General features: G+C 37.2%; 3 protein-coding genes across 4 annotated transcripts; 2 read left to right on the top strand and 1 right to left on the bottom strand.

The window, feature by feature from the left end:
* Positions 1-1,226: 1,226 nt before the first annotated feature.
* Positions 1,227-5,138, top strand: LOC121238275 (polygalacturonase QRT2). The gene is made up of 9 exons (XM_041135103.1): positions 1,227-1,878; positions 2,041-2,169; positions 2,445-2,612; positions 2,737-2,757; positions 2,853-3,060; positions 3,193-3,274; positions 3,458-3,566; positions 4,383-4,499; positions 4,658-5,138. Exons 1-9 carry the CDS (start codon positions 1,525-1,527, stop codon positions 4,871-4,873), a joined length of 1,404 nt encoding a protein of 467 aa, XP_040991037.1. The 5' UTR covers positions 1,227-1,524; the 3' UTR covers positions 4,874-5,138.
* Positions 5,139-9,323: 4,185 nt separating this feature from the next.
* On the top strand, positions 9,324-11,427 carry LOC121238356 (probable cytokinin riboside 5'-monophosphate phosphoribohydrolase LOGL10). Its single transcript, XM_041135199.1, has 7 exons — positions 9,324-9,898; positions 10,036-10,133; positions 10,247-10,277; positions 10,372-10,471; positions 10,551-10,621; positions 10,744-10,887; positions 11,139-11,427. Exons 1-7 carry the CDS (start codon positions 9,764-9,766, stop codon positions 11,208-11,210), a joined length of 651 nt encoding a protein of 216 aa, XP_040991133.1. The 5' UTR covers positions 9,324-9,763; the 3' UTR covers positions 11,211-11,427.
* A 2,299-nt stretch (positions 11,428-13,726) lies between these two features.
* On the bottom strand, positions 13,727-26,063 carry LOC121239720 (tRNA-dihydrouridine(20/20a) synthase-like). Of its 2 annotated transcripts, none has more exons than XM_041137022.1 (13): positions 25,910-26,063; positions 24,881-25,016; positions 24,661-24,787; positions 24,224-24,351; positions 24,069-24,138; positions 23,871-23,973; positions 16,669-16,786; positions 16,338-16,419; positions 15,690-15,751; positions 14,641-14,713; positions 14,464-14,544; positions 14,141-14,221; positions 13,727-14,034 (listed from the first exon to the last, which is right to left on the bottom strand). In XM_041137022.1, the coding sequence occupies exons 1-13, from the start codon at positions 25,959-25,961 to the stop codon at positions 13,870-13,872; spliced, it is 1,278 nt and encodes a 425-aa protein (XP_040992956.1). In that variant the 5' UTR covers positions 25,962-26,063; the 3' UTR covers positions 13,727-13,869. The 2 variants fall into 2 exon arrangements, with proteins under 2 accessions (XP_040992956.1, XP_040992955.1); XM_041137021.1 differs by having other exon boundaries at positions 24,881-25,108; positions 25,910-26,041.
* Positions 26,064-27,243: the final 1,180 nt, after the last annotated feature.

The following is a 27,243-nucleotide window of genomic DNA, read 5'->3' on the forward strand; positions in this document are numbered from 1 at the left end:
ACATGATAATTAACCCGGAATTTCTACCTAATTTGGTAGTTAAATTGGTGGTTGGAATTTGAAAAATTTGCATACAAATAGTTCTTATTTAAGAAATTAGGATCGATGATGCATGGTGTACGTACGTACGTTGAATTAGAATGCACATCCTTTTACGTAATTGGCGCGCATGGACCAAACATAGTCTAATGAAATAGTTTTTTATTGTCAATATTTTCTCCATTGTTCATAATTACTACGATGCAGTCTTATTTGGACTCGCATAGGTCGATCGTGTTCTACGCCTGTATAAATTAAGACCAACATATAATATATTTGTATTTGACTTTTATATATATATATATATATAGCTATATACATGTCAACCGGCATTTAATTTCCATGAAATTCATTAACTAAAGGTGGATAAATACCTAATTGTATTTGTGCCAAAATGGAAAAATAACGATCGATCGAAGACCATGTTATCGCATGCATGCCGATCTATGTTGCATGTATATATCATATATATATATATATATGTTGTGAAAATAATTATATATATAGATAGATGTGTATTGAATGTATGCTGTGTGTGCAGATCGATATATAGAAGATAGATGAACTCAACTTGTTTACAATATCGACATCATGAATAATATTCATGAGTCATGATGACCTAATTAATTACTTAAAGTCATGATTTTCGTCCTAATTATTGAAATTAACCTAGTAATTAATTAATTATTATCTATATAAATGGATCACTCTCCACTTCGTTAATGATACCTATTACATACATATAAAGTCAAACTTAATTAAGTTGAAAAATTTTCTGGTTACAAAAATACCATATATACAAATATTAACATATAAAAAGAACGTCTCGTTATTGATTTGCTATATATATATATATATATATATATATATATGCATGCATACACATGACATGCATGATATATCTAATAGATCATACATGAGGCCTGCACCATCATGAACACGTGATAAAATGCAAGTGAGGTTTACATGTCAAACTATTGGTCAACAAGCACGCACGAACTCAGTTTGATTTTCTTTTTCTTTATCCATTGAAAACAAAATGTGAAACGTCCCAAAGTAGTCTGGCTACCGGTCATTATTCCTTGCACAGCGCAATCTCTTCTCTTGTAAAACCCATTAATAATCTATTACCTAGAATTGTGAGTATTAGTTCTTCTATGACTTGTATTCTTTCTCGTAAATCCTAATCCTTAATTCTATGACCCAATCTAGTAGAAGTCCTAGTTCTTCTATGACTCGTATTCTTTCTCGTAAATCTTCATCCTTCTATGACTATCTTGTACCTTTTCCTTCGTCTATAAATAGAGCCTATCTATCTCTGTTAAAATCAGGAAAGCACCTTTCTGTAAACATATACCAGCAGCGGCCCTTTCCTACAAAGCACACTTGAATATTGTTCTCTTCCAAAATTCCGGTTGCTGATCTAGCAACTTTGCACAATATTTGATCTTGAAGATTTGCTTTTCTCCAGATCAAGTGAAAGAAATGTCCCCACAAATCATTTTTCTCGTACTTTTCATAATCTTAGGAGCCTCCTTCTCATCCTGTTTTAGCAGCTACCAAGAGGGACCACTTACAATTGATCATCTAGACGACACTCATGGTTCTGATCATCGTAGAGCCTACACCACATCAATAAGAAATAATATCGATCATCATCATCAGGACCAGGATAATGACAAACATGAGCCTGGGTTTCTGGACTTGATCATGATGTCTGCGGCCAAAAGGTTTGGTATGAAAAGAAGGCTTGGACGAGCACAAACTCCTTCGACATCACCAAGGCTGCTCAGTGTAGATCAATTTGGAGCTAAAGGTGACGGAAGAGACGATACTGAGGTACGTACCCCATTTAAGTTAGACCATTCTTCACGATTTTCCGTTTTCGTTTATTTTTCTCTGTAGTTGATTGGGATGATCTTTTTGTTTTGTTTTTTTTGTTTTTTTGTTTTTTTTGTGGGTTTCATGATAGTGGTTTGATTTCTCAAACTTTTATGTTAGGCATTTCTGAAAGCTTGGAAGGCAGCTTGTTCTTCTGCAAACAGTGTTCTTGTGGTCCCTAAATATCGGAACTACCATCTCAAGCCAATTACATTCTCGGGTCCCTGCAGATCTGATATGACATTGAAGGTGAGTTTTTATGCATGCATGCGTATCATGAACCATATGTATATTATATAGATATATATGTATAGTCCATATGTAGTATAAACATGCATCATCTTAAGCCGAATAACATTTTACGTACATACATGCATGCGTATGAACATATCGATAATATACATATACATACATACATATATATATATATATATAATATGTATGTATGCTACTGCAATTAATTAACATTTTATATATTTTTCCTGTGGAAATTAACGAGTCTTTGTTTATATTTTTTTTACTAGGTCTACGGAACAATCAAAGCTTCTTCTCATAGATCAGATTATGCAAAAGATACACGACATTGGCTTGTTTTTGAAAATATTCAAAATTTTGTAGTTGAAGGTGGGGGCTCCATCAATGGCAATGGGAGAAAATGGTGGAAAAACTCATGCAAAATTAACAAAAACCTTGTATGTCTTATTATACTGAATTCTCCCATTTAACTTTCGTGACCTTTATTTTTGTGGTTCCCAATGATAATTAGTAAACTAGTTAGTATTATTGACACTTGTCTCTTCCATTGTTTTTCTACAGCCTTGCACGCACGCACCAACTGTAAGTTCCTGGATCTTCCATTCTCCATGGCTTTTCTAACATATTAAACTTTTTCCTTTGTAATGTTTTTTTATTGATTTAATAACTGTTTGTAGGCTGTGACCTTCCTCGGCTGCAACAATTTGAGAATGTCTAATCTGAGAATCCAAAATGCACAGCAAATGCATGTTTCATTTCAGAAGTGTGTAAACGTCAAAGCTTTGAATCTCTTCGTGACTGCACCAGGGAATAGTCCCAATACGGATGGAATTCATGTTACCGAAACACAGAACATTAATATCCAAAACTGTGTTATCAGAACAGGTACACCCAAAAAGAAAATCTATAATTTATTAACAACTAATTACTATTTAATGTATTGGCAAAATATCTATTTTTTTACAATAAATTCTGAACTGGGTGGGAAGTTAATCATTTTATTTTTATTTGTTGAAGGTGACGACTGTATTTCAATAGTGGCTGGGTCAAAAAATGTTCGAGCCACAGACATTACATGTGGACCAGGTCATGGAATAAGGTGATGATCATCTCTCATGCACTATATACTCTAACTTGGTTTTGATCACCTAATTAATAAAGTTGAACTAAAGTAGTTCTACTAGCTAGCTAGCTAGCACGATGCATGCATAATATATATGGGGCTGGTTTTTGTTATTTTCTCTGTTGATTATTACTTATTAGTTTGGATATCGTTTTGCAGCATTGGGAGCTTAGGAGCTGACGGTTCCAGTGATTATGTTTCAAATGTGGTAGTTGATAGAGCAAGACTTTCAGGAACTACTAACGGAGTGAGGATTAAAACTTGGCAGGTAATTAAGAATACTTGGTAATTTTCATCTACCCATTCTGGCCACATGGCCGGGCAGTCCCGGCCAGACTGCTTATAGTTAAGTAGATATATATATATATATATATATATATATATAAAAGTAGGCATCAATACGTACATTAGGTCGGCAGACTTATTTTGAAAAACTTGTGGGTACGTAACCTTTTGCAATTAATTGGTTAAAAAGTTTAAAAGTTGCATCAATTTAGGCGCAATATATAATATTGTTGGGCGCCGTAGGAAATTCTCATGAAAACATTGCGAGAAACAGATGATCAGAAAAAAAGAAAAAGAAAGAAAGAAGCAAAAGTTGATGGAAAAACAGCGGAAGTAGTAAGTACTTTAGAAATGATGATGAAAAATTGGGTGCAAAATGATTCAAGAGAGGTCTTCCATGCACCCTTATTTTTCCTCCTTTAATCCCTCCACCTTACAAGCTGAAACGTCGTCCCCCGGCCCCATGTTTACTACTTACCACATACTTAAGTCTTGACTTGTGCAATGAACCAATTAACAAGTTTACGTCTTTCTTCATTCTTCTTTCCGGCTGCTGACCTACATATATATATAGGACCCACTCACTAAAATACGGCCAGCTGCTTGTATAACAAGTTAACTTACATATAATATTACCACTTCTTCACTTCTTTAATTACCGGCCACGTGTAACGTCTCTCTCTCTCTCTCTCTCTCTCTCTGCGCATATAATTATATATATATATATGTTTGCGTATATTTAACAGTTCCACATATTTGTTATAATTCTCGATTTTAATCCATATATATATATATGCAGGGAGGCTCTGGGTATGCCAAAAATATCCTATTTCAAAATATCGAAATGAACAATGTCAGCAATCCTATAATCATAGATCAAAACTATTGCGATCAAGATGCTCCATGCAGAGAACAGGTAATATATATATATATATATATATATATATATATATATATATATGATCCCTAATTAAAAGGCTAGTCTTACACGTAAAGCACAGTCCCAAATTAAAACATGAAGCTGATACCAATCATCTTATAAATTAATGATCTATTATTAATGCATGACTGCAGGCCTCGGCTGTGCAAATAAGCACTGTGACTTACAGAAACATCAAAGGCACTAGTGCATCGGAGGATGCTGTAAAATTCCACTGCAGCGAGAGCATTCCCTGTGAGGGGATCTCATTGCAAAATGTTGATCTAGTACGCGCAGGAGACGCAGATGTCAAAGCTTCTTGTGACAATGTTGGACTGGCAAACAAGGGGAAAGTCTTTCCACGGTGCTGATCATGAATCATTCGGTGGAAAAGCGAAATCCATATATACTTCTTTTTTTTTATTGTTGACAGTACGTACTGTAAATTAATATAATTGGCTTAGTATTAATACGGTACTGGTCGATTGTCAGATATCGCATGCTGTTTTAGTCGTAGAAACATAGAAAATAGGGAAAGTGTAAGAGTTGTTGAATACAATTCAAATAATTGCATGCTTTTGCTTCTTTTTTTCCGCATCATGTTGAGGTTTATATATAAATAAAGTATTTTCTAGCGTTTTGATATTTTGGAAGTGTTTTTTTTGGGCCCCCTAAATTCAAAAAATGCGTGCTTTTGGATCGGGCTTATTTAATAGTGTGAGCGCCCTAACAACGAGAGAAAGAGAAGAGAGAGAGAAATGGATTGGGCTTATATTAATTGCGCAACAATACTAATGCTTTTTCATCGGAGCCCATTATATAATGAAGCACGATGGCTTGATCACGATGGTGCGAAAAGCAGTACTATAACCAGGCCTTAGGTTTGGCAGTACTTGAGCCTTCGTCCCAACCAAGCTGACACATGCATGCAGATACACTCCTCCACGTACCCTTCTATTTTCTCAGTACTCTTGGAAATCAACTCGTAATGCCATATATGTTTAGTTTAATATAATACACGCACAGTGGCCGTTTATCTCTCTCGAGATTTTACGAACCCATGCACGGCATGCATAATGAAATATTCAAAGCACTTTTACATGCATGAGATACTTGTTTATCTCTAATTCGTTTTTATTTATTTAATCGAAGCCGTTACTCGAAAATGTACGTACTTGGCTAGCTGGCTGTGGGGTCTTAGGCGGATGGTAGTCAATGAGGAGGAGAATATATATATACACACCAAGCAGTAACTAGCTAGCTAGCTAGGTAGGTAGTTGGCTTGAAGCTATCGATCTTTAATTTAATTAATGAAGATGGCTTTAAACATCCACGGCCACGACTGTGTAATCTACTTATAAATTGCACGCATATATGCAAATATGATCGGCAACATCGTGAAGAATCTATATATATATATATGACAAAATTACGTACTGAGATTTTAGAACATGACAGAGTGAGGATGATTTGACTTTAAGTGACTTTTCACGCATGCATATGAATCTATGATCATGAAGCTAGCTAGCACGTACACACGAGGCTATATATAAATGAGACCTAAGAAAATCAAAGCGACGTTCGGTATGGGTTGGTTTCATGGCTGCATTAATTCGATCATATTATATATATATATATATATATATGGTGATCTCGATCGATGATACCCATATATATGAACTATGAGTAGGTTTAAGTAGTGACAGAGATATATAATATATATGTATATATGTTTCTTTAAATATGTATCCAATAGAGTTTATATATATATATATAGTGTTAGTTGGCCATTTAATAAAACCCTAGCTGCATGAATTACTATGCCAAACCTACACTCTGATCTGTCTCTAGGTCTCTAAGTACTAGCTAGGAAATTTTATGTAACTATATATGTAAAGTTTTTTTAATACCAGCTTGGATTGGATTATTGGAGTTTAATTATATGTGTCCATTCAAGGTGACATAATATATAATTAGGCTGCCAACCAAGCGTTGGCCAGCAATGAATATATATATATAAATCTTTTGTCACGTAGAGGTAGATGGACCTTTAGATATATCGTGTGTGTGTGAGAGAGAGAGAGGGTTCCTGATCTAGTGAGAGGACAAAAGCAAGAATCTAACTAGGACCTAGCAATAAAATGCTTGACGAACAGGCCTGGGACCTTGCTAGCTAGAGCTATTAATTTGTTTATTGAAGAGGCGCTCTTCTTCTTCTTCTTCTTTCTTGATCTTCTAATTCGATCTTTTTCGGTTCCAAGTTCCATTCCAAAGTCTTAAGCATTCGTCATTTGGGTATTTTTGTTTCTTGCCAAATCATTTTAATTGAAGCGCTGCTTACAACACCCAAAATAAGAATTAAAAAAATCAAATTCCTCTTCCAAATATTTTACTAGCTCATGCAACCTCGATCTCATGATGCATGTCGTTCTCTAGAGGCCGGTGTTTAATTAGATATTGGTAATATGGTTTTAAATGAGGACATCTTATAAATATTCTTCTTCTAAAACCCGGTTTGTAAATTGGATTTCTAAGTTTTGTTATAGGTACCACCCCGCGCGCGTACACACACAACAACAATAAAAAGAAGGATTTTCTTATACAGAGGATCGTATATATCCTGGTCATGATCACATGGAGGCAGACTAGTGTAGCATCAGAAACCCTAATCGACAGGCGAGGTCAACCACATACATTGATGATCTGTCATTTGTTTCCTTAAATATCGGAAGAATATACATAAGTTTATCAAAAACAGAAGTTTCTATATGTGTCCCTTTGTGTTTTCAAAATTGTGTCCAACCTGGAACATCATGTTCACTTCTTCAAAATAATTATAATGCTTGGTATGAAAATTAACTTCAACCAGAGTTTTAACTACATTAAATTTTGGTTTGCTAGTATTCAATACTTTCTGAATATATTTTTTTTTTTTGCTTATTCACTTTGCGACTGTTATTTATGCAGGTAACTTGCCATTCACAGACCAAGATAATCAGAGAAAAATATAACTATTTAAACCTCCATCAAGATATCTTCTCAAATCTCAGACCAAAATTTCTCCATCACATAATGTTACCTAAAGGCCTTGATTCATTGCCCAGTCGAAATGATTACCAGTGAAATCGCTTCCTTCCGTGTTGCTAGCTTCATGTGTGTGAGCTTCCTTCCGTTTCGTGATGGTCTCCGTCACTGGTTTCAGGAAGGGAGGGAGGTCGATGGTATTAGGGTTAGGGAGTAGGGGCGCATAGAGAAGGGAGAAGGGAGAAGCTACAACCCCTCAAATTCATCTCAGTCAAACTGGTGTGTTAATTTTGACAAACTCAATGAAACACACCGTTTCACTAAGTCCCACCTCCCTTAACTGAGAAACCGGACGTCGATTTTCTCTTCATACTTTGAATGGATGGTCACGCCCATGCAAGCGGTCCATATAATTATAAAATATCGTCTATATATGATTATGTTAGACTTTGTGTATTAAATACAAAACCAAATCAGATAAACAGATCCGGATCATGATGAGATCCCAATTAAATTCAAATGATAACCATCGATCGCCTATAAGTCTAGCTAGCTAATTCCCTGGTGAATGAATGTTGGTAGGTGGAATTAACAACAAATTAAAAGGCGGTTGGGTAAGATCATCAATATTGTAGATCCGACGTTAAAGTATTCAAGATATATAATTTTACACATGGGCGGGCGTTGCGTTATAATTTCAAATTAATTAAGAACATTGAATATTGATCATCATATATATGCATGGCATGTTTCATGGGGACGAATACCCATCATCATTTCAAACATGCATGGTTAATAATTTAGATTTAATCTTCATAAGAGACATGAAATCATAATGTTTAAAGACAACATTTAATGATGCAAATCATGTTAATTTATATGATCTCTATACAAATTATAAAATTATATTATAAATTAATCAGAGAATCACGGTATAAAATGGATGGAGGTGTCGTTTCGATTATGACTAGTCGATCGGCCCGTCAGTCAAATTTGACTAAAGCTGGTGGGGTCATCCATCTGCATATTAAACCGACACATTAATGAGAAAGAACAAAGGTGAAAAATTGAAACCCCGCCCTCCCCGGGCCCAACATACCCCGACAAATTATTTGGTCCCAAAATTAATTTGCACTATAGTAAAAAGTAGGAGAGACACAGAGAGATTAATTCTATAATGAGATGTTCATAAATTTGAAAAAGTACATTAATCTCGTCCAATAAACCTAAGTACGTACGTACAATAGTATACATCTTCTCCACACTACTACTACTACTACTACAAGAGATCATTAAAAACAGCAGGGTACGTACCATTATTTCTGCTACTATTAATAAGTCATATAAAGCCCCAGGACATAGAGCAATTGGGATGGAAATTGGACGTAATTTATCTTATTCCCATAGGACTACAACTAACGGAACTATACATCCAAGTTTGTTTATAAAAAATTGAATTAATGTTATCTTCACGATTTATATGTTTGACCAAGATAGTGGCAGAATAATGATGTATATAGTATTTTTTTTAATATATAGTTGGGGTTAGCCTAGCTCTCTGATTAACGATTTAACCGATTCCAAAAAAAAAAGAAAGCCGGCATTTAGGCTTGGAATGTAGGAAACACATGCAACCAACAAAGGAATTAGTTGGGTCGGGCTTTGAGTTTGAACCATGCCTCTCTGCCTATTAATTGAGTGGGCCTAATTTGTCAAACATTTAATGGCCATGCTTTGATTGTGTGCTCAACGTCCGTTAAGGATGAGAGAGATGAGTCAGAGATGACGACAAAATGATAAAAGCTAAAAGTAGTGGGCAGATTAACACGAAAATAAAGGCAATTGTACGGGCAGGGCAATCTCTAGAACTCAACAACGTTCTACAAATATTTATTGAGAGAGAGAGAGAGAGAGAGAGAGTGTGTGTGTGAAGGTAATTTAAAAGAGACCGGGGAGACTGAGATGGGCACTTGTTGGCTCTTCTTGAACACCGAGTACTTATTTAAGCAGACAAAAGGTCTTGACGATAAAGTGGTGGAGTTTCAAGGGCAAGAGTGTCTCACTTCTGCTTTCTTTAAACTCTATCTTCCTCGTATCTCGTCTGCATTCCTCTTCTTCTCCTTCTTCTCTCTCTCTCTCTCTCTCTCTCTCTCTCTCTCTCTCTCTCTATCTCTCTCTCCATTGGATACACACTCTATCTTCTACTTATAATCCTTTCCATAAGTATCTTTGGGAGAATGGAAGGAGGAGAAGGGAAGTCTGCACCAAAAGAAAAGAAAGGAAGATTAGAAAGAATATGTGTTTTCTGTGGTAGTAGGCCTGGATACAAATCTGCATTTAGTGATGCAGCTCTTGAGCTCGGTAAACTGCTGGTAATATTGTCATGTCCAATCGACCCAACCCAGAGATACAAATTCTTCTTCTTCTTCTTCTTTTGATCTTTATTCATTCCTTTGTCATTTTTTGGAGAATTTGCATGTCACTCAGATTGAGGTTTTCTAGTTAACAGGTTGAGAGAAAGATTGATTTGGTTTATGGAGGAGGAAGTGTAGGTCTAATGGGTTTCATCTCTCGGACAGTATTTAATGGAGGTTGTCATGTTCTCGGGTATACTTTTATATATTTTTGCATTAATTATGGGTGCGTTAATTCTCGGGTCTATTGGAAGTCAACATGATCATGTATATATCTCAATAATTTTGTTTCTGTGCTTTGTATAGAGTGATTCCTAAAGCTCTTTTGCCTCATGAGGTACGTACTATTTCATTCCTCTAGTTTATGCTTTCATTTGCTTATAAACTTCCATATAAAGACTCAAACTCATGAACCAACCCCACTATTGCAGATATCAGGAGAGACCATTGGAGAAGTTAAAACAGTTGCAGATATGCACCAAAGGAAGGCGGAAATGGCAAAACATGCCGATGCCTTCATCGCACTTCCCGGTAATTAGGTCCATCTAGCTACATATATATGTCCAACTTATAATAATATTATACAAATTAACTTTCAATATCCTTTTAGGTGGCTATGGAACCATGGAAGAATTGTTAGAGATGATATCATGGTCTCAACTCGGAATCCATGATAAGCCAGTGAGATGATTCTTTAGTAATTTGAAATTATGCAGATCTCTACTTAATTCCAAAATCGTTAAAATTTGATATATATATATATATATGATTAATTTTCATGAATTTCTGATTGTTGTAAACAGGTGGGATTATTGAACGTAGACGGGTATTATAACAGCTTGCTTGCCTTATTCGATAAAGGAGTGGAAGAGGGTTTTATAGAGGATTCAGCAAGGCGTATTGTGGTTATCGCAAATACGGCAGCAGAACTCCTAAAGAAGATGGAGGTACGTACGTACGTATAGGCTATAGCTAGGATCAATTGATCAAACTAATGCAATTAATTATTTTCTTCTTGAAATATGATCAGTAACTTCCGAATTAATAATTAACTATTAAAAGGTAACTTAAAATATATATATATATATATATATTATTAGTAGGGCCGGTCGGGTTTCTGAATTATTGGAGAGGAAGACAAAACAAAGTTGCAGGCAGAAGTGGGGAATGATTTGTTTTTGTATATATATTAATGCAGGAGTATGCACCAGTCCATGACAAGGTAGCACGCAAACAAAGCTGGGAAGTGGACAATTTACTACATGAGTGATCTACTAGTCCAACTGGGGAAGCCCTAATACCTTAGATCTTAATTATCATCCATCCATCCATCTCTCTCTCTCTCTCTCTCTCTCTCTCTATATATATATATATATATATAGACACCATGATATTAATATGCCGGATCAGTAGTTTCATTTTAATAAAAAAAACGCAGCAGTATGGGCCCAAATACATTTGCGTCTCTCTTTATCTCAAGTGGGAAATCCCAAGAAACCATTCATTATTGTATATTCATCACTGTAATATGTGTGGTGCAGTTTCATCAAAAGCAGTCAGTAAAAAAAAAAACAGAAGAAAACAAATCTCAAGATTGCTACGTACCACTCAATCATGTCACAAGGCCATTGACCCTTTCAAGAAAAAGCATATAACATGTGATTTGGGACAAAGTGGGGGTCGGGGGAGATCGAGAAGAAAACCTTTATGGCTATTTATTTAGAGAATTAATATGCACACAACATATCTTTAAAATATATTTCATAATAATATTATAAAATAAAAATATTTTTATAAAATAATATTATTTTTATAAAATATTTTACAAAAGTACTCGTTATTTAACATACTGTTATGAAATGTATTATAAAAAATATTATGTATAAATAATTTTCTATTTATTTATGAGCAGTGCTACTCAGCCACCTTGAGTAGCACTGCTCCAAGTGATTGCTATGCCAAATTGGCATTTTAATTTTTTTATTATTATTTTAAAATATTTTTAAAAATATATTAAAAAAATTAATATATTAATAGTCATTTTCTTAGTTATTAAGTAAAAAAAATTAAAAAATAAAATAAAATAGATGAAGTATCGAGACAAATTGAGTAGGCAAATTTGTCCACTTGATTTTCTTTTTTCCCTCAAGTGTGAATTGGAGTTTGGTGTATTTTTGGCTTGATAGTTCACTGACGCTCTGTGGCCCAGCCACTACAATCTTGATAGGTTTGTAGGTTTGTTTGTTTGTTTGTTTCTTGGTGTCTTTTTCAACTCCTAAGTTTAATCGATTGGACAGTACTGTTCAACAATTTTGAGTACTGTTGCTTGCAGTTGCAGGTAGCTAAATCCCAAATTTCATGTTTTGTCCTACACTACTTGGGCCTGAAATGAATGGCACAGAAGGTGCCTAGTGTCGAATCATGTGACGCCCGGCCTTCATAACCAAAAGAAACACACGTGCTTCAATGTATTATTGCATGCTAAATTTACAATGTTAAAACGAAAAGTTGCCATATGGCAGCAATTCAATGCAGTAAACCATAACAACAGAGAGGAGGGGGATCAAAATATCCACTCGGGCAATCATACAGAGAAATTAGGGAGATTTGACTATAGTCAGCCTAAACAGCCAAAGCAGTACTGTAGTGCGCTGAAGTGCAGAATGAGTTCATCAATTAAGCTAGCGCTGCTGAAAAAGCAGAATACCTCAAAGGTATAGAGTGGTCAAAAAACTTTCAACAATCTATTGGATTGCTCTTACTTATAGTACTACAAAGAACCTCAATTGCAGATATACTTGAAGCAGTCTTCTACAGAATGTTACAGGAATTTATGTGTACTGTGGCGTGTGAAGTGAAAAATGAGTTATTAACTCCATTGGTCGTTGACAGAATTTAAGTTCATGGCTAATGATTTGATGGCGGACTGCATGAACCCTACAGTTAAAGAGGCCCGCGTTCACAGGGTTCATGCAGCTATACATGGCAAAAGATACAAAATTAAATATGCTAGCTGGTGCTGTGTATATAGATTTGGATAGTGGCAGCGCGCGGCACCATGCATGAACGAGAAATAAGTGAGTCTAAAATCTTCAAGATGAAAAATCACTAGGCACGAATTTTTTAAAAGAACCAACGCACTTGGGAGCATGCCTACAACCGAATACATTCATAGATAAGTTTTTCAAAATAATGAATATGATAACTGAAGACTTGTATAAATTGTGGTTAAGGGCGATCATCTAAGAGAGCAAAATACAGCTTAGAGATCAGGAAGAAGAGGCACATCTAAAAGCAAAAACAAGAGACTATTGAAAGGTAGTCAACTTGTCAAACCTTGAATCCGAGAATCAGGTTCCATGCCAACAGGCATTGGTTGCAGCAACAAATTAAGGGGGATCTCTCTGAAGAACTGAGAATGTAAGTCTGCAGTTTTTCAATTTTCTTCTCTTGGGACAGGGGGTTGTGTTAAGAAGTTTGATGCCCCTTTTACGGTTTTTTGCTCGAGTAAAGCTTAACAACTCTAGAAAAATATGAGCACTTGATCCATCGAGAAGATCAGCAAACATGGGTTGACCATGATATCTGTCAAGTGAGAAAGGAGAAATACAAGATACCGACTCCTTTTGATTTGCAGAGATCAGCTCAACATATGAGCTGATAAATCAAAATAGCCCATTGTCTAAGCCTCACAAGATACAAGACACGTGCACTGCATTTGCACGTTTATATATTTTTTTTTCTTCAGTACACTGTTGTAATCCCAACTCAAAGGCATTTTGCAAATAAACATTCAAATGGAAGTCACTCCAATATGCTGATATAGGTAACATAATTGTGATTATTTATTCACAGATGAATTTGACACATGTTAAACGAGACGAATCAGGTCTCGTTCGAAAAAAGATGGACATATATAGATACAGAAATTAAGCATACAGTAACTCCTGTTCTCTCACTTCATATGGAGGGGGTAATAAACTATGTATATCTGCAAAAAGCTCATCACGACCAACTGGCGTCTCTCCAACTGGTGAATCCAAGACAAAGTCGGGAATCGCCATGAGGGTTTCCTCAAAAAATGACTTTATTGTCTACAAGATTTTCAAAGCTGTGAGAAACTACAAGCAAAGGAGACAATAAAGAAAAGAAAAAAAAGAAAAAGAACTTATTCTTCTAAGCACTGCCCTGAAGACATACCGTGCAATGCTGGAAAGCAGTGTCAGCTTTGCGCTTCCACAGACCATTCCCAGGCTCTGAATGGAAAAGATGGAGTAAAGGCTGCAATACAGCTGAATGGTCAATTACACACATAAAACTTATTAAGGCGGAAGCAAAAAGCTAAATCTGAACAAGTTTTTTTTTTTGGTCGGGGAACCTCTCCAATTACAGTTTCTTTTCAGACAATAAAATACTTTTTTTTGTGGGTCATAGGCTATCAAACAATAAAATACTTCCGTGAAGAAACTGAATAATATGCAAACAACAACCAAAATGTAATAATCAGTCAAAAGTGTACCTACCTTCACTACATCCCGGACAGTTGGTTTCTGTCCATACTTTCCCAAAACAGAATCTCCATACACTTGATACTTCCCAAGAATCTAAAATGGCAAAGAAACTACAAACTGTAAGTAAAATAAACTGATGAAAGAAACTGTAGAGATGTAGCCATTTGAGAGCCGACTCTGCTAATGAACCTGACGACGTGTAAGACCGCTGCTTAGTTTACCATAAATTGCAGAATCAACATGTCCCAAAGTATGCCAAGGGCTGCGAAAAAATGGTGAAGTGGCATTTGGTCAACTTATTGAGAATTGACAATTGGAAGTATCATAAAAACATCTCAACAAAGATGTGTAAAGAAAGATTTGCAGAAAGAATACAATTTTAGAAAGCTAGACATAAATTGGTGCTGTGAGGACATATTGTATCAAGCAGTGCTACATTTTGGTATGTTAACAAGTGGGTTCTCACATGGCTACTGAGGAACCTCCAAATGTCTAAGCTCCCCTAAGTTTTCCTTCCACATTTACCATTACTGCAAGGCTACGGTAGGGAGAACATGACATAGACTCCCTCCTGAGGGACATTGGTTTTGGGCGTCCTCTTGTAAATTAACTCCCTAAACTGATGAAGGTTAGGGAATTCACAAAAATTTTCCCTTTCAACAAGGCTCACTAATGAAAGTTGAGCAAGGGATCCACTTCCGTGCCTGCCTATTTGTTGCAGGGAGTTATTCATGCTAAGATAAAAGTAGAGCTAGCTTGGATAGTGACAAGGTGACTTAAGTCTTTGTAGGGAATCCAAAAATACAGAAGGCCCAACCACCCGACTGACACTCCAGCCAGGGTTTTAAAATTCTATCGTGATGTCACCCCCATCTGTGTTCTTCGATGAAATCAAGCAAAACTATGCTCATTTCACCAACCAAGCTACATATATTAAGTAGCATTCCGAAGCTTCTGTAAGGTTGTCTGACCTTTTTTTCGTGCCACTCCCTTGCACAAAAATAACAATTAGTATGTGCATTGTTTGTGTGTGCGAGCGCGCGCACATTCATTTGAATGGTCTATGTTCATCATACTGATTGTAGCCTTATGTTACAATTGAAATAGAATTATCATGTTTATATTTACAGCATAAAATTTGCAAATAAATCAAAAATGTTAGGAATGAAACCATCTTTTAAAATTTTTTAATGAAGACCAAACCAAAGCAAATGCTCAAAATCGTGCATAACACATACTTGTTGTATGCAGCACGTCCAATCATTACACCATGAGCTCCTGCCCTTAAAGCTGCATTGACCTATGGGCAAAAATTGAGGCATCAGAGCATTCAAATGCGTGTTAAGCATAATTGTACCACTCAGAAATTCCAAACCGTATCAAAAGCTTGAACCAATACATGTACAAAAAAGAAAGGTAAAATAAAATGACAGAACCAAAGATAAAAGCAGCAACTGTTTTTTTTTTATTAAGCATGGAATAATGAAATTTATATCAGATGCATACGTGTGAGTGTTTTTAAGCATAGGAAGGATAAGCAACACAATAACACCTTGAGGTAGGAGTTTAGGGCCTTATAACTATCGTAGCATGGGATCTTTTCCCTCTCTAGTTCATGTGAATGGGCCAAACCAAGCTCATCCTGTTCTGCTATAAAGATAAATAACACTCAACAACGAGGTGCCCTTGTCTTCCTTAGTTATTCCAGCATTTCTTGATTACATGCGACACTTAACAAACAGAATCTATGTATGTATACACCTACATGTGATATGTATGTATGCATGTACATGTGTGCCTTATAGATACCATTCTTGACGTGGAAGCATATTCCAACAGAACAAAAGGGAAAAAAAGAAGGAAAGCAGTTGTTTATCATGGCTCACCTCACCAATGCAAGTAATGCCTCCATTGATTGTAAATCTTAAGTCTGGAAAGTCCCGCAAGAGACCATAAAAGTACTCATATCTGCATGACTAATTGAAATAGTGTGAAGTGTACAAATCACTGAAAAAGTAGAGTGTATCAGTAAAAGACAAATCCCGAGTACCAGCATATGATCTCTAATGCGCATTCCTCAAACAAAATAATCTATGAATTTTTAGAATATCTAGTTAAGCTAAAACCACAAAAGAGGAAAAAAAAACATTTTTCTTAGGAACTTTTTTCTGAACTGTAATTAGTCTTACTAAAACAGGAGAATAATTAAGTCCATACTTTAAGGGAGGAATACTTCGATTTTCAGCTGGGCTAATGCCATTGAGGAGGGCCTTCCTCGAGTGTATTATGAAATGCCTAGTTGGTGATAGAGACGAAACCTTGTAGATAAAATCACCTGAAAGGAGGAAAACAACAACAACAGAATGTGAGGATACAACCACAGCAACCTTGACAAATAAGATGTGGAGAAGAAAGGAGCATGTAACCAAATCGTAGGTACAATATCAAATAAGCAATGGGGATGCAATTTCGATAGACTAATTAAGACTCGGCTTAACAGCAAAAATTAAAAAAACATAACTGATAAATCATGTAACACAGCATACATGACTAACAGACATAGAAAAGGCATAGAAATATAGCATTCTTCAAAAACTGAAGCCATGCCTAACCTTATTATCGACATCAACTGCTCTTCCAAAAGGAAATCAATAAACACAGGAGTTTTCTTGAATATTTAAGGTAACATTATTAAATAAGAGTCCATATAATTGAATGCCTATTTATTTGCGTGAAATTCAAATGTACCCATGCTAAAATAATCACAAGATTTTGAGTCAATAACACCATGTCTTTTTTTATAAGTAATAAACTTTATTGATCAAATGCAACTAGGCAAAATCCATATACACAGGAAGTATACAAAAGAGACACCAAATTACACTCTAGCAAGCTGAAAAGAAAGTAAAAACTCATGAACATTCCCTCCCTTTAATACAATAGCAGAAAACCATTGAACCAAAGAAAATACAAAAAAGTTCCATATTTCCCCCACTATTCTCTCCTTGTTGTTGAAGCATCTCTCATTTCTTTCCAACCAAATACGCCACAACAAGCACAAAAGAACCATCCTCCACGTCGCAGCCAGCTGAGAGCTATGATGTTGCCTATTCCAACATGCTAGGAGGTCCACCACACTCTTGGGCATAACCCAAGTCAACCCAGCCCTATTGATAACGCCATCCCATAACTCCCTTGCCACCTCACAATGCAGAAAAATATGATCAATCGATTCACCATCTTTCTTACACAAGTAGCACCACTCCAATACAATCATCCCTCGTTTTCTTAAATTGTCAACCATCAAAATCTTACCTAAAGCAGCAGTCCAAGCAAAAAATGCAACTTTAGGTGGTACTGGAACTCTCTCCATATACCCTTCCATGGGAACACTATGGGCTGGTGGTCTTGCAACACCTTATAGAAGGATTTGACAGAAAAAATTTTGCTCCCTAAATTTTTCCACAGCATTCTCTCTCTCCCAATTCCTCCTAGCTTCCTGGAATAAAGAAAACTGAAAAAACCTGCTATCTCTTCAACTTCCCAATTCTGCACATTTCTGGAAAAGGTCAGATTCGAGTACACTGTGCCATTGGCTCAACATAACACATCTGAAACAGCAGCCTGTTGATTTTCGGCTAATCTGAAAACTCTTGGAAATGCAGAAAACAGAGCTCCCTCACCACACCATTCATCAAACCAGAAACTAATTCTTGTGCCCTCACCAACCTCCAAACTAGCGTGTGTTGCAAACACCTTCCACCCCTTTCTAATAAACTTCCAAAGACTCACTCCATAAGTCCCCGTACTCTCCTTAGAATACCAACCCCCCAATCACAACCATGCTTCCCATCCACTACCATTCTCCACAACGAATCATCTTCCAATTGAAATATCCACAACCACTTTCCTAATAGGGCTTTATTGAAAGTAATCAAGTTGCGCAACCCAAGCCTCCCATCTCCTTTGGACTGCACACTTTTGGCCAACCCACGAGATGAAACTTGTATTCCTCACCCATACCACCCCACAAAAAAGCACTAAAAAGTTTTTCAATCCGAGTAGCCACCCCCACTGGTAAAGGAAATAAAGAGAGATAGTACGTAGGAAGATTGGAGAGGGTACTTTTGATAAGAGTTAATCTCCCACCTTTTGAAAGGTAAAGTCGCTTCCAACCCGACAATCTTTTTTCTACTTTCTCCACTACTCCATCCCAAATAGATTTTGCTTTAAAAGAGGCTCCCAAAGGAAGTCCAAGGTAACTCATAGGAAGAGCAACCACTTTACAACCCAACAAATCAGCTAGATGGTTAATATTCTCCACCTCCCCCACCAGGACCAATTCCGACTTTTCCAAATTCACCTAGAGACCCGAAACAGCTTCAAAACACAAAAGTACAGCCCTTAAAAACTAGCAAAGAAACCACCCCTTACAGCAGCTTCCACCATACGACTCAAAGCCTCCATTACTAAAACAAATAGAAAAGGAGATAACTGGTCCCCTTATCTCAAACCCCTCGAACTCTTAAAATATCCACAAGGTTTGCCATTAACTAGCACAGAGAAACGGTGGTCGAAACACAATGTTTAACCCAACCACACCACCTATCTCCAAAACCACATCTCCTTAACATATAAAGCAAAAAATCTCAGCTCACGTGGTCGTAGGCCTTCTCCATGTCCAGCTTGCAAAGGACTTCCGGTATACTATCCCTCAACCGGCTGTCCAAGCACTCATTTGCTATCAAAACTGAATCCAAAATTTGTTGACCCCGAACAAAGGCATTTTGAGATTTGGAGATTATTTTATCCATCACCAAACACATGCGATTTGCTAGCACCTACGAAATGATTTTATAAATCCCGCCTACCAAACTTATAGGTTGGAAATCTTTCAATTCCATGGCCCCCGCAATTTTCGGGATGAGAGCAATAAAAGTGGCATTAAGGGACTTCTCAAACTTGTGACAAAGATGAAACTCTTGAAAAACCTGCATCATATCATCTTTCACTACATCCCAACACTCTTGAAAGAAAGCCAAAGAAAATCAATCCGGGCCCAGGACTTTGTCTTTACACATACCACACACCACTTGATGCACTTTGGATTCCTCAAAAGGTCTCTCCAACCAACTTGCAACACTATCATCCAGCTGGTCCAAAGACAACCCATCCAGTTTAGGACACCACTCCGCCATCTCTTTGAGGAGCTCTTCATAATAGCACACTATATGATCTTGAACATCCTCTAGGGACTAATACACCATGTTACCGTAATGAATCACCTCAATTACATTATTACGCCTATGTGAATTTGCCATTTTGTGAAAGAACTTAGTATATTTATTGCCCTCCTTCAACCATGTCAACCTAGATTTGTCTCCAAGAAATTTCTTCCAACAACAAAACCTTCTCTATCTCCGCCATCACCTCAATCTTTCTCAACGAAGACTCTTCATTGAACCCCCCCCCCTAGCTTCTAAAGAATGTAACTCCTCCCAAAGAAAACTCTTTGCTCATCAGTGTGTCTAAAAACCTCAATATTCCACTTTTTTAAGTTCAGCTTAAGGGCTTTAAGCTTACTAGCCACAATGAAACTAGGCGTGCCATGGAAGGAATAGGAAGCCCACCAATTCCTCACCCTTTCCTCAAAACCAATCGTTTGTAGCCACATATTTTCAAATTTGAAATAACGTCTACCCCTATGAATGCCCCCACAATCTAACAAAATGGGAAAATGATCTGAGCATACCCGTGGCAATTTCTTTTGACATAAGTCCGGGTACTGAGTCTCCCAAGAAGTAGAGATTGGAAATCTGTCCAACCTTGACCCCCCTCTACTGTTAGACCATGTAAAAAACCCCCCAACCAAAGGTAGATCAATCAAGTTAAGATCAAAAATCAACTCCGAGAAGTCTTCCATCGCCCTTGTAACGAAGAAGCCCCCTCCCTCTCATAAGGGAAACGAATAACATTAAAATCTCCACGCACGACCCAAGGGAATTCCCATAAAGAATACAAGCCCGCCAATTCCTCCCCCAACAAACTTCTTTCTCTATCAACATTAGGCCCATACACTCCTGCAAGAGCCCACCCCCACCCATGAATGAACCAGCTATAGAATAGTTCCCAATACAAACCTCTACTAATTCCATCACTCTCTTATACCATATCAACAACACCCCTCCTGAGGCCCCCAAAGAGGCTAAATAGCTCCACCCCACAAACGAACAACCCCATAAACTACGAATAATGTTTTTGTCGACAGAATGCAGTTTGGTCTCTTGAAGACACACAATATCAACTTTCCAACTATGGAGTAGGGATCGAATGCGAAGTCGCTTGTTAACATCATTGATCCCCCTAACATTCCATTTAAAATTCTAGGCTTCATAAGATAAGCAACTCCCCCACCCCTTCGCCCTTTCCCTCCCAACACTACCCTCCTTATTACCATAATTGATAGTGCACAGGAATCTTTTTAGCTCTCTATCTTTTTTAATTGCTCACTACAAAGCTATTGATCTACCTGCTTCGATAGCCACTAGAAGGGCCTTAAATTGATCCTCATAGCCCTCACAAGAAAGCCCTACCCACTGTTGTAACTCCGCCATCTTTTTCAGCACCCAATCCGAAGACTGAGGAACTAGATTAGGTGGAATAGCACATAAAGGGATGGCACTACCCAGCTCCTTCAGATCATCTCCCCCACTCTCACCAATCACTATCTGAGAATCCTCTGAATATCCTTCTGACCCCACGTCCCCTGTAGCTCCACCACCCTTCTCAACCCCCTTCTGAAAATCGTCTAACACTCCTACCCCTGTTGATTGAGCCAACTATAACTCACCAAACGACACCTCTGCTGATTTCCCGATGCCACCCTCGCCCATTCCATCATCAGCCATACCACCCATCCATGAGACGAGCTCCCTCAAAGGAACCTCCCCCACTGAAGGGCTGAACTGCACAGATGACAGCCTGATCTCCTCATCTGAAGCATCCCCACCGTCAAGCTCCTCTAACAGCTTTCCTTCCTCGATTTCCTCCTGTCGATGTGACTGTGCTAGCCCACCATGTGGACGACGACGACGACCGACGAAACTTTATGTACTGGTTTAGGGTTCGGCAGGTCACGTGTCGGCGCCGTGGGAGGGTGGCTAAAGCCCTAGTCCTAAATTTCGGCTAGCATCCGATTCATTTGCTCCATACCCTTTTTGGGCCTAAACCCTAGCCCAGCCCAATTCCCTTAGATGGCCCAACCTGAATCGTAGCACCAAGCATTCTCCTCCCTGCTCTGAAGCCCAAATCTCGGCCCAGACCCATCTGCAATGCCCCCTGACCCATGACACTGAGGCTTCCCATCCCTTCTTTAGAGCCCAACTCCCGGCCCAGGCTCATCTGCAAAACCCTATTCCCCTTAACGGGCCGTTTAATCCAGATTATGTCTTCTAACAAACCCCCACTTTTTCCTCCATATCAGCCAACGCTTGCAACATCCTTTCCTCATTCGAACCCACCATCTCTCTGCTATCTCCCTCACGCCTCTGTGTGATATCCAAAATAGCTAAGCCTGGCAGCTCTACCCTCCCTGCATGCTTCGCGACTCGAGGCAGAACCTTCTAGACTTGGAGCACGTCCATGTACGACCGAGAACCATCTGTCTTCGTCGAAGGTGGGAACACCCGTGGTGCACCACCATCTCTTCCAACCTCCTTTTACGTGCCTGCCTGCTACAGCCTACCCAAGCCACCTTTCACTCTGTTTTTCTCATCCGAAACAGAGGATGGAGAAAAGATCTCCTTCAAGGTTTCCCCAAAATTCCTCCACCCCTCCCCCTTTCTTCCTTTTCGGCACCACAATCAGGCCTCTCTTCTTCTCGTGGCCATACTCCGACAAAGAGAAGAACTTGCCATAATGATTGCAGCCCCTTTGCACCACAAGCAACTGGTTTCCTTTTCTACGAGTTCTCAGGAACTCAGATGAACCCATTGAAGCTACACATTCCCTCACTATTGAACCCAACCACCCTAGGGCTTCATGATCAATAGAAATATATTTCACCACACAGCGACTGCTCTCTGTGATTCTCCACCACCTCTAGTTTTCCCTCTTAAACGCAAATGACTTCTAATCAATGAGTACCTCTCTGCACAACCCCATCGCAACCAACCAACACCACAAACCAAGAGAAACAACATGCTAATCACCGCAATGAATTAACGCCATTAACAAAAACCACCAACCCTTGGTTTAATATTACTTTGACAACTCACTCACAAATATCTACGAGCAATATACCTTCAACTGAATGATTATAAAACGGAAAAGAGAAAATTAGTTCCAGCGAAGATCACCGGAACAGTTCACCCATCGTAAAAGTGTATGAAGAGGAAAATAGCTAGAGTTTCCCAAAAATTATCTTGGGGGATAAGTTCTTCCAATAACACCATGTTACTATACAAAATAAGATTTTCCCATATTTGAATAATCTTAGGAAGCGTAGATTAATTATTATGGATCGGTGCTACATGTGTAAAAAATGTGGTGAATAAGTGGATCATTTGTTACTTCATTGTGAGATGGAAGGGTGTAATGGTGTGAGGTCTTTTATAGGATTGAAGTGGCATGGGTGATGCCTAGAAGGGTGGATCTTTTTGCTTGTCGGAGAGATCGTAGGGGTAACTCTCAAATTGCGGCTGTTTGGAACACAATCCCTTTATGTCTTATGTGGTGTATTTGGTTTGAAAGGAACGGCCGGTGCTTCAAAGATAAGGAACACTCAGGCTTGGTTTGGATACACAAAACCATCTCACCTCATCATTACAACTTTCCCAAACTCCCACATAAAATATAATAAACAATTCAACCTTTTCAATTCTCAAAATGAAAATAATATTAAAAAATTATATTCTAACAATATTTTATTCAACTTTCAACAAAATATCTCATCTCATCTCATTTGAACTGTGTAACCAAACGATACCTCAATGGACGAACTCAGATGTTTCTTTTCAAACATGTTATTTCTTTGGGCTTCAGCCGTTAAATTGAACAGAAATAGTGTTAATGATTTTCTTGTTTCTTTTTCTAGTTCCTGACTTGTAAGTAGGATTGCGCATTTGTATACTCCCAGTGTACTTGGGCTATGCCTATTATTTGTCTCAATAAAGTTTTTCTTACTAATGAGAAAAAAAAAAAAGAAGATATTCCCGTATATTTGCATGACATCAAATGCACCCATGCGGCATGCCATGGTTGCATAGGACTTTTGGATGAAAGCACAAAGGCCACATTTTCTTATTCACCAGCTGTTTCTTCTAAATTCCCAAAAATCAGAAAAAGGAGTTCCAAGGAAAATTTAACTCAAAACTGTTAACTTTAAGTTGAACAGGCAGATGTTGATAAGAGGGCCTTACAGAGCTCATTATATGAATCATGATCATCGACACCAATTCGACACTTGACAGTAACAGGAACATCTGTATTGGCAGCAACAACTGACATGGCTTTCCCGACAAACTATCCTTGTAAACACCAGATGGTCATATCAGAGCAAATTGAGAAAGTTTTTATCCAGATATGTTGCACCAAACAAATTAATCAGCATATCAAACCATTGGATCAAGCATAAGACGAACACCGAAGCATCCATGTCCAGCTACTTTTGAACTGGGACATCCACAACTGGTAGATACTTAAATGTCTCAGCCATGTGATTGGAAAAAAAAAAAAAAAACCTTAAAGGTATGGCACATTAAAATGTACAAACTTGAAATTGATTTCATCATAGTGGTATTCATTAGCAAGTTCAGTTGCTTTTGCCAGGCTTTCCAAATTACTCCCTCCAATCTGAAGCACAATAGGATGTTGTTCTGGAGAATATGCCAAGAATCTGTCCTGAGCAACATAAACAAAAATCTAAGAATCAAGGGTATAGAGTATGCAGACAGCAACGCTTCAGATGCTCAAAAATCCTAGAAAATGAGGGAATAACACAACATTCATGGCAGTGAGACCAGAAATGCAAATTTCATATGCATTCAAATGTTTACCACAGCAGAAAGTCAAGATAAGTAAGAAACAAGCTTCAAAATGAGTTTTAAAAAAAAATTCTACTTGTAAGCCAAAAAATTAACTGTACCACTGGCTGCCTTAATCGTGCACCCAAAGGTGCTCCATCAAAAGGCAAGTATTCTGCTTGCTTACCAGATTATCCTTCTGGTAAACAATTGTTTCAGCTGTAATCATCTCTGTGTAGAGCCATGCATGTTTGGATATGAGCCGGGCAAGAGTCCTATAATGATTATCTGTGCAATCCATCATCGGAGCAACACTGGAGATCAAAACATGAATATCAAATAAGGTTCATAGAATAAATACACTTGACAGTATTGAGCATATAAAATTTGAGCATATGAACAGCCACCTAAACCGAGGAGGAAGATAGGGCCCTACAGCCATCACAGCATTGGAAAATGGTTGCTTTTTTTGAGAATAAGCGGAGGGGCTCCTTGATTTGTTCAACTTCCTCTGGAATAGGGCAAATGGGAATCTGCTTTTGTCTTTAAGGACATTTGAATAAATAGGAGTGAATGAAGCTGTCAGAGAGCGTTCAGCAAACTTCATGATCCTCTAATCAGACTCTTTTTTGCTCCTTTGATATCAATTCATCGAATAAAATCATTCACACATGAAAAATTAGATAAACACGACAAACTACTAGAGGATTATTCACATTAAAGCTTGTACGACGTAAATTTCATGTTTCCCTTTGAAAGAGGATTCCACCTGTATGTCAGTTAATAAAAGGGAAATAGTATATGGATTGCAGTTTCGAAAATACAAATATCTTCAAACCAACCAGCTAAGTCCTGCTATATTCAAAAAATGAATTTTTCGAAGAAAACCAAAAGGCCAACAATCTAGAAAGTCTGGTTAATTTGTGTAAACTGAGCAAGCCAATTCCTAAGCATACAAAGCCCTGTAGAGCTTCGTGCTGTAACGCCCCAAGGGAGTTCCAAGTCACAGCAGAAAGTATGCGGTATCACACGTGTAGCTTAAACAACTTCAAAAAATACCCGAGCACCAAAGAACCATTCGAAAGTTGAAAAGAAGAAGACCAACCAAAACTTCTTCTAGATGTTACTTCAAGACCCAATAGTTTAAGGCCAAAGAAGAAACTTTATAGACCATCCACAAAAGGGAATAAATTCCTTTCAATACAATAAAATCACGCACCAAAAAACAACAAAAAAGAAAGAAAGAAGGATAAGTGAAAAACTAACATGAAATGCAGGTGAATCATACCCACTGAAGGCTAGATTCTAAACATAAACAAAAGCATGGGTTTGTTACTCATGCTACGCATTACACACACACACACACACACACACACATATACATATGACTACATACATATACGTGCATGAGCGTGCAAACAGGGATGGGGATTTACATGAAGGAAGACAGTCTCCGTGAGAGCGATGGGGAAACCTCAGGGCCTTCATCGGCGACACGAGAGAGTTGGACAGAGTTCACTCGAAAAGATCGTGCGGTTTCTCGTTTTGTAGAGCCCGCCGCAAACTTTCATTTATCCTCTTGCCTCTAGGCTGAAAGACACGAGGCCGTTTTATTACCAACAGTGCGAGATAATAAACGACAATGTGGAGCTCCCGCTCCAATTTGTTTTTTTTTTTTAGTTTTTTTTTATTTAGTGATTAAGAAAATATTGTTTAATAATATTGTTAATTTTTATCTTTTTTTAAAAATATTTTAGAGTGTTAAAAAAATATTTAAATTTTTTTCACATCATTTTTTAACACTTTTAAATATTTTTAAAAAAGAAAAAAATTCACAATACTATTAAAAAATATTTTTTTAATCGCTAAGAAAAAAACACTCAAAAGAAAAAAATTGGAGCAGAGAAATTCTCCAACGAGATCCTAAGCATTTTCCAACAATAAAAGAGTGTTATACATCCTTTGTAAAAAATTGAATCTTACTAATAAATAATAGTTTTTTTTATATTTTTTAATAAGATCTATTTTTTTAAAAGAGTTTGTATGAGACTTATTTATTTAGATGTACAAATCATTTTTCATAATAAAAAAATCTGTGGAGAAATATCAGGATGCCTTTTGGAAAATGATTGGGCGACTCCGTGCACTAGCCCCTCGTGTATTTTATTTTTTTAAAATTTTTTTAATAATTAAAAAATTGATTATTAGTAAATTTATAATTTTTTTTCTTAATGATTAATGATATTTAAAAAATCTTGAAAAGAAAAAAAAAAGTACAATTACGCTAGGGGTATATTTGGGGTACACGAATGGAAGTCATCCTAGCCACGTTGGGAAAATTATTTTATTTTCTTCTTATTCCTTTTTTTCTTCCATTTCTTTTTTATATTTCTTTGATGGTCACAGGGTGGCGGGAGTTGCATCAATTTGGAAAGAATAATTCTAGTTAGCATCTCACACAGCATACTTTTTTTTTTATTATTTATTTATAATAAGTATGTGGTATATGAATAATAAATAAAATAACTCAATTAATTTAATATGAAATAAAAATATATATATTTAAAAGAGGTATGGTGTTTAGTATGGAATTATGAATAACATGACCCATTTGGAAATCACTTCCTAGGATGAGATTTGGCAATTGTCAAGGAAGTTTGCCAATTGCATGGTGAGATCCAATAAAGTTTTGAAAAAAATCTAAAAACATTTGACATTTTGTCACTCAACCTCATCTGTTCTGTTCTCGTACTCGTGAATGTAGGCAAAC

The sequence above is a fragment of the Juglans microcarpa x Juglans regia genome, chromosome 7D (genome assembly GCF_004785595.1).
Source record: "Juglans microcarpa x Juglans regia isolate MS1-56 chromosome 7D, Jm3101_v1.0, whole genome shotgun sequence".
Classification (NCBI taxonomy): Eukaryota; Viridiplantae; Streptophyta; class Magnoliopsida; order Fagales; family Juglandaceae; genus Juglans; species Juglans microcarpa x Juglans regia.

Bases quoted from the DNA above. Each gene is read 5' to 3' on its own strand.
- LOC121239720 (XM_041137021.1), bottom strand. From the start codon at position 25,080: ATGAAGTTTGCTGAACGCTCTCTGACAGCTTCATTCACTCCTATTTAT. The intron at 14,545-14,640 runs GTTCATTAGCAG...TTGCCATTTTAG, and splicing joins GCGGTCTTACACGTCGTCAG to ATTCTTGGGAAGTATCAAGT. The intron at 14,222-14,463 runs GTAGGTACACTT...GCTGTATTGCAG, and splicing joins CTGTCCGGGATGTAGTGAAG to CCTTTACTCCATCTTTTCCA.
- LOC121238356 (XM_041135199.1), top strand. From the start codon at position 9,764: ATGGAAGGAGGAGAAGGGAAGTCTGCACCAAAAGAAAAGAAAGGAAGA. The intron at 10,472-10,550 runs GTAATTAGGTCC...ATATCCTTTTAG, and splicing joins TGCCTTCATCGCACTTCCCG to GTGGCTATGGAACCATGGAA. The intron at 10,622-10,743 runs GTGAGATGATTC...TGTTGTAAACAG, and splicing joins TCGGAATCCATGATAAGCCA to GTGGGATTATTGAACGTAGA.
- LOC121238275 (XM_041135103.1), top strand. From the start codon at position 1,525: ATGTCCCCACAAATCATTTTTCTCGTACTTTTCATAATCTTAGGAGCC. The intron at 2,170-2,444 runs GTGAGTTTTTAT...TTTTTTTACTAG, and splicing joins GATCTGATATGACATTGAAG to GTCTACGGAACAATCAAAGC. The intron at 4,500-4,657 runs GTAATATATATA...GCATGACTGCAG, and splicing joins ATGCTCCATGCAGAGAACAG to GCCTCGGCTGTGCAAATAAG.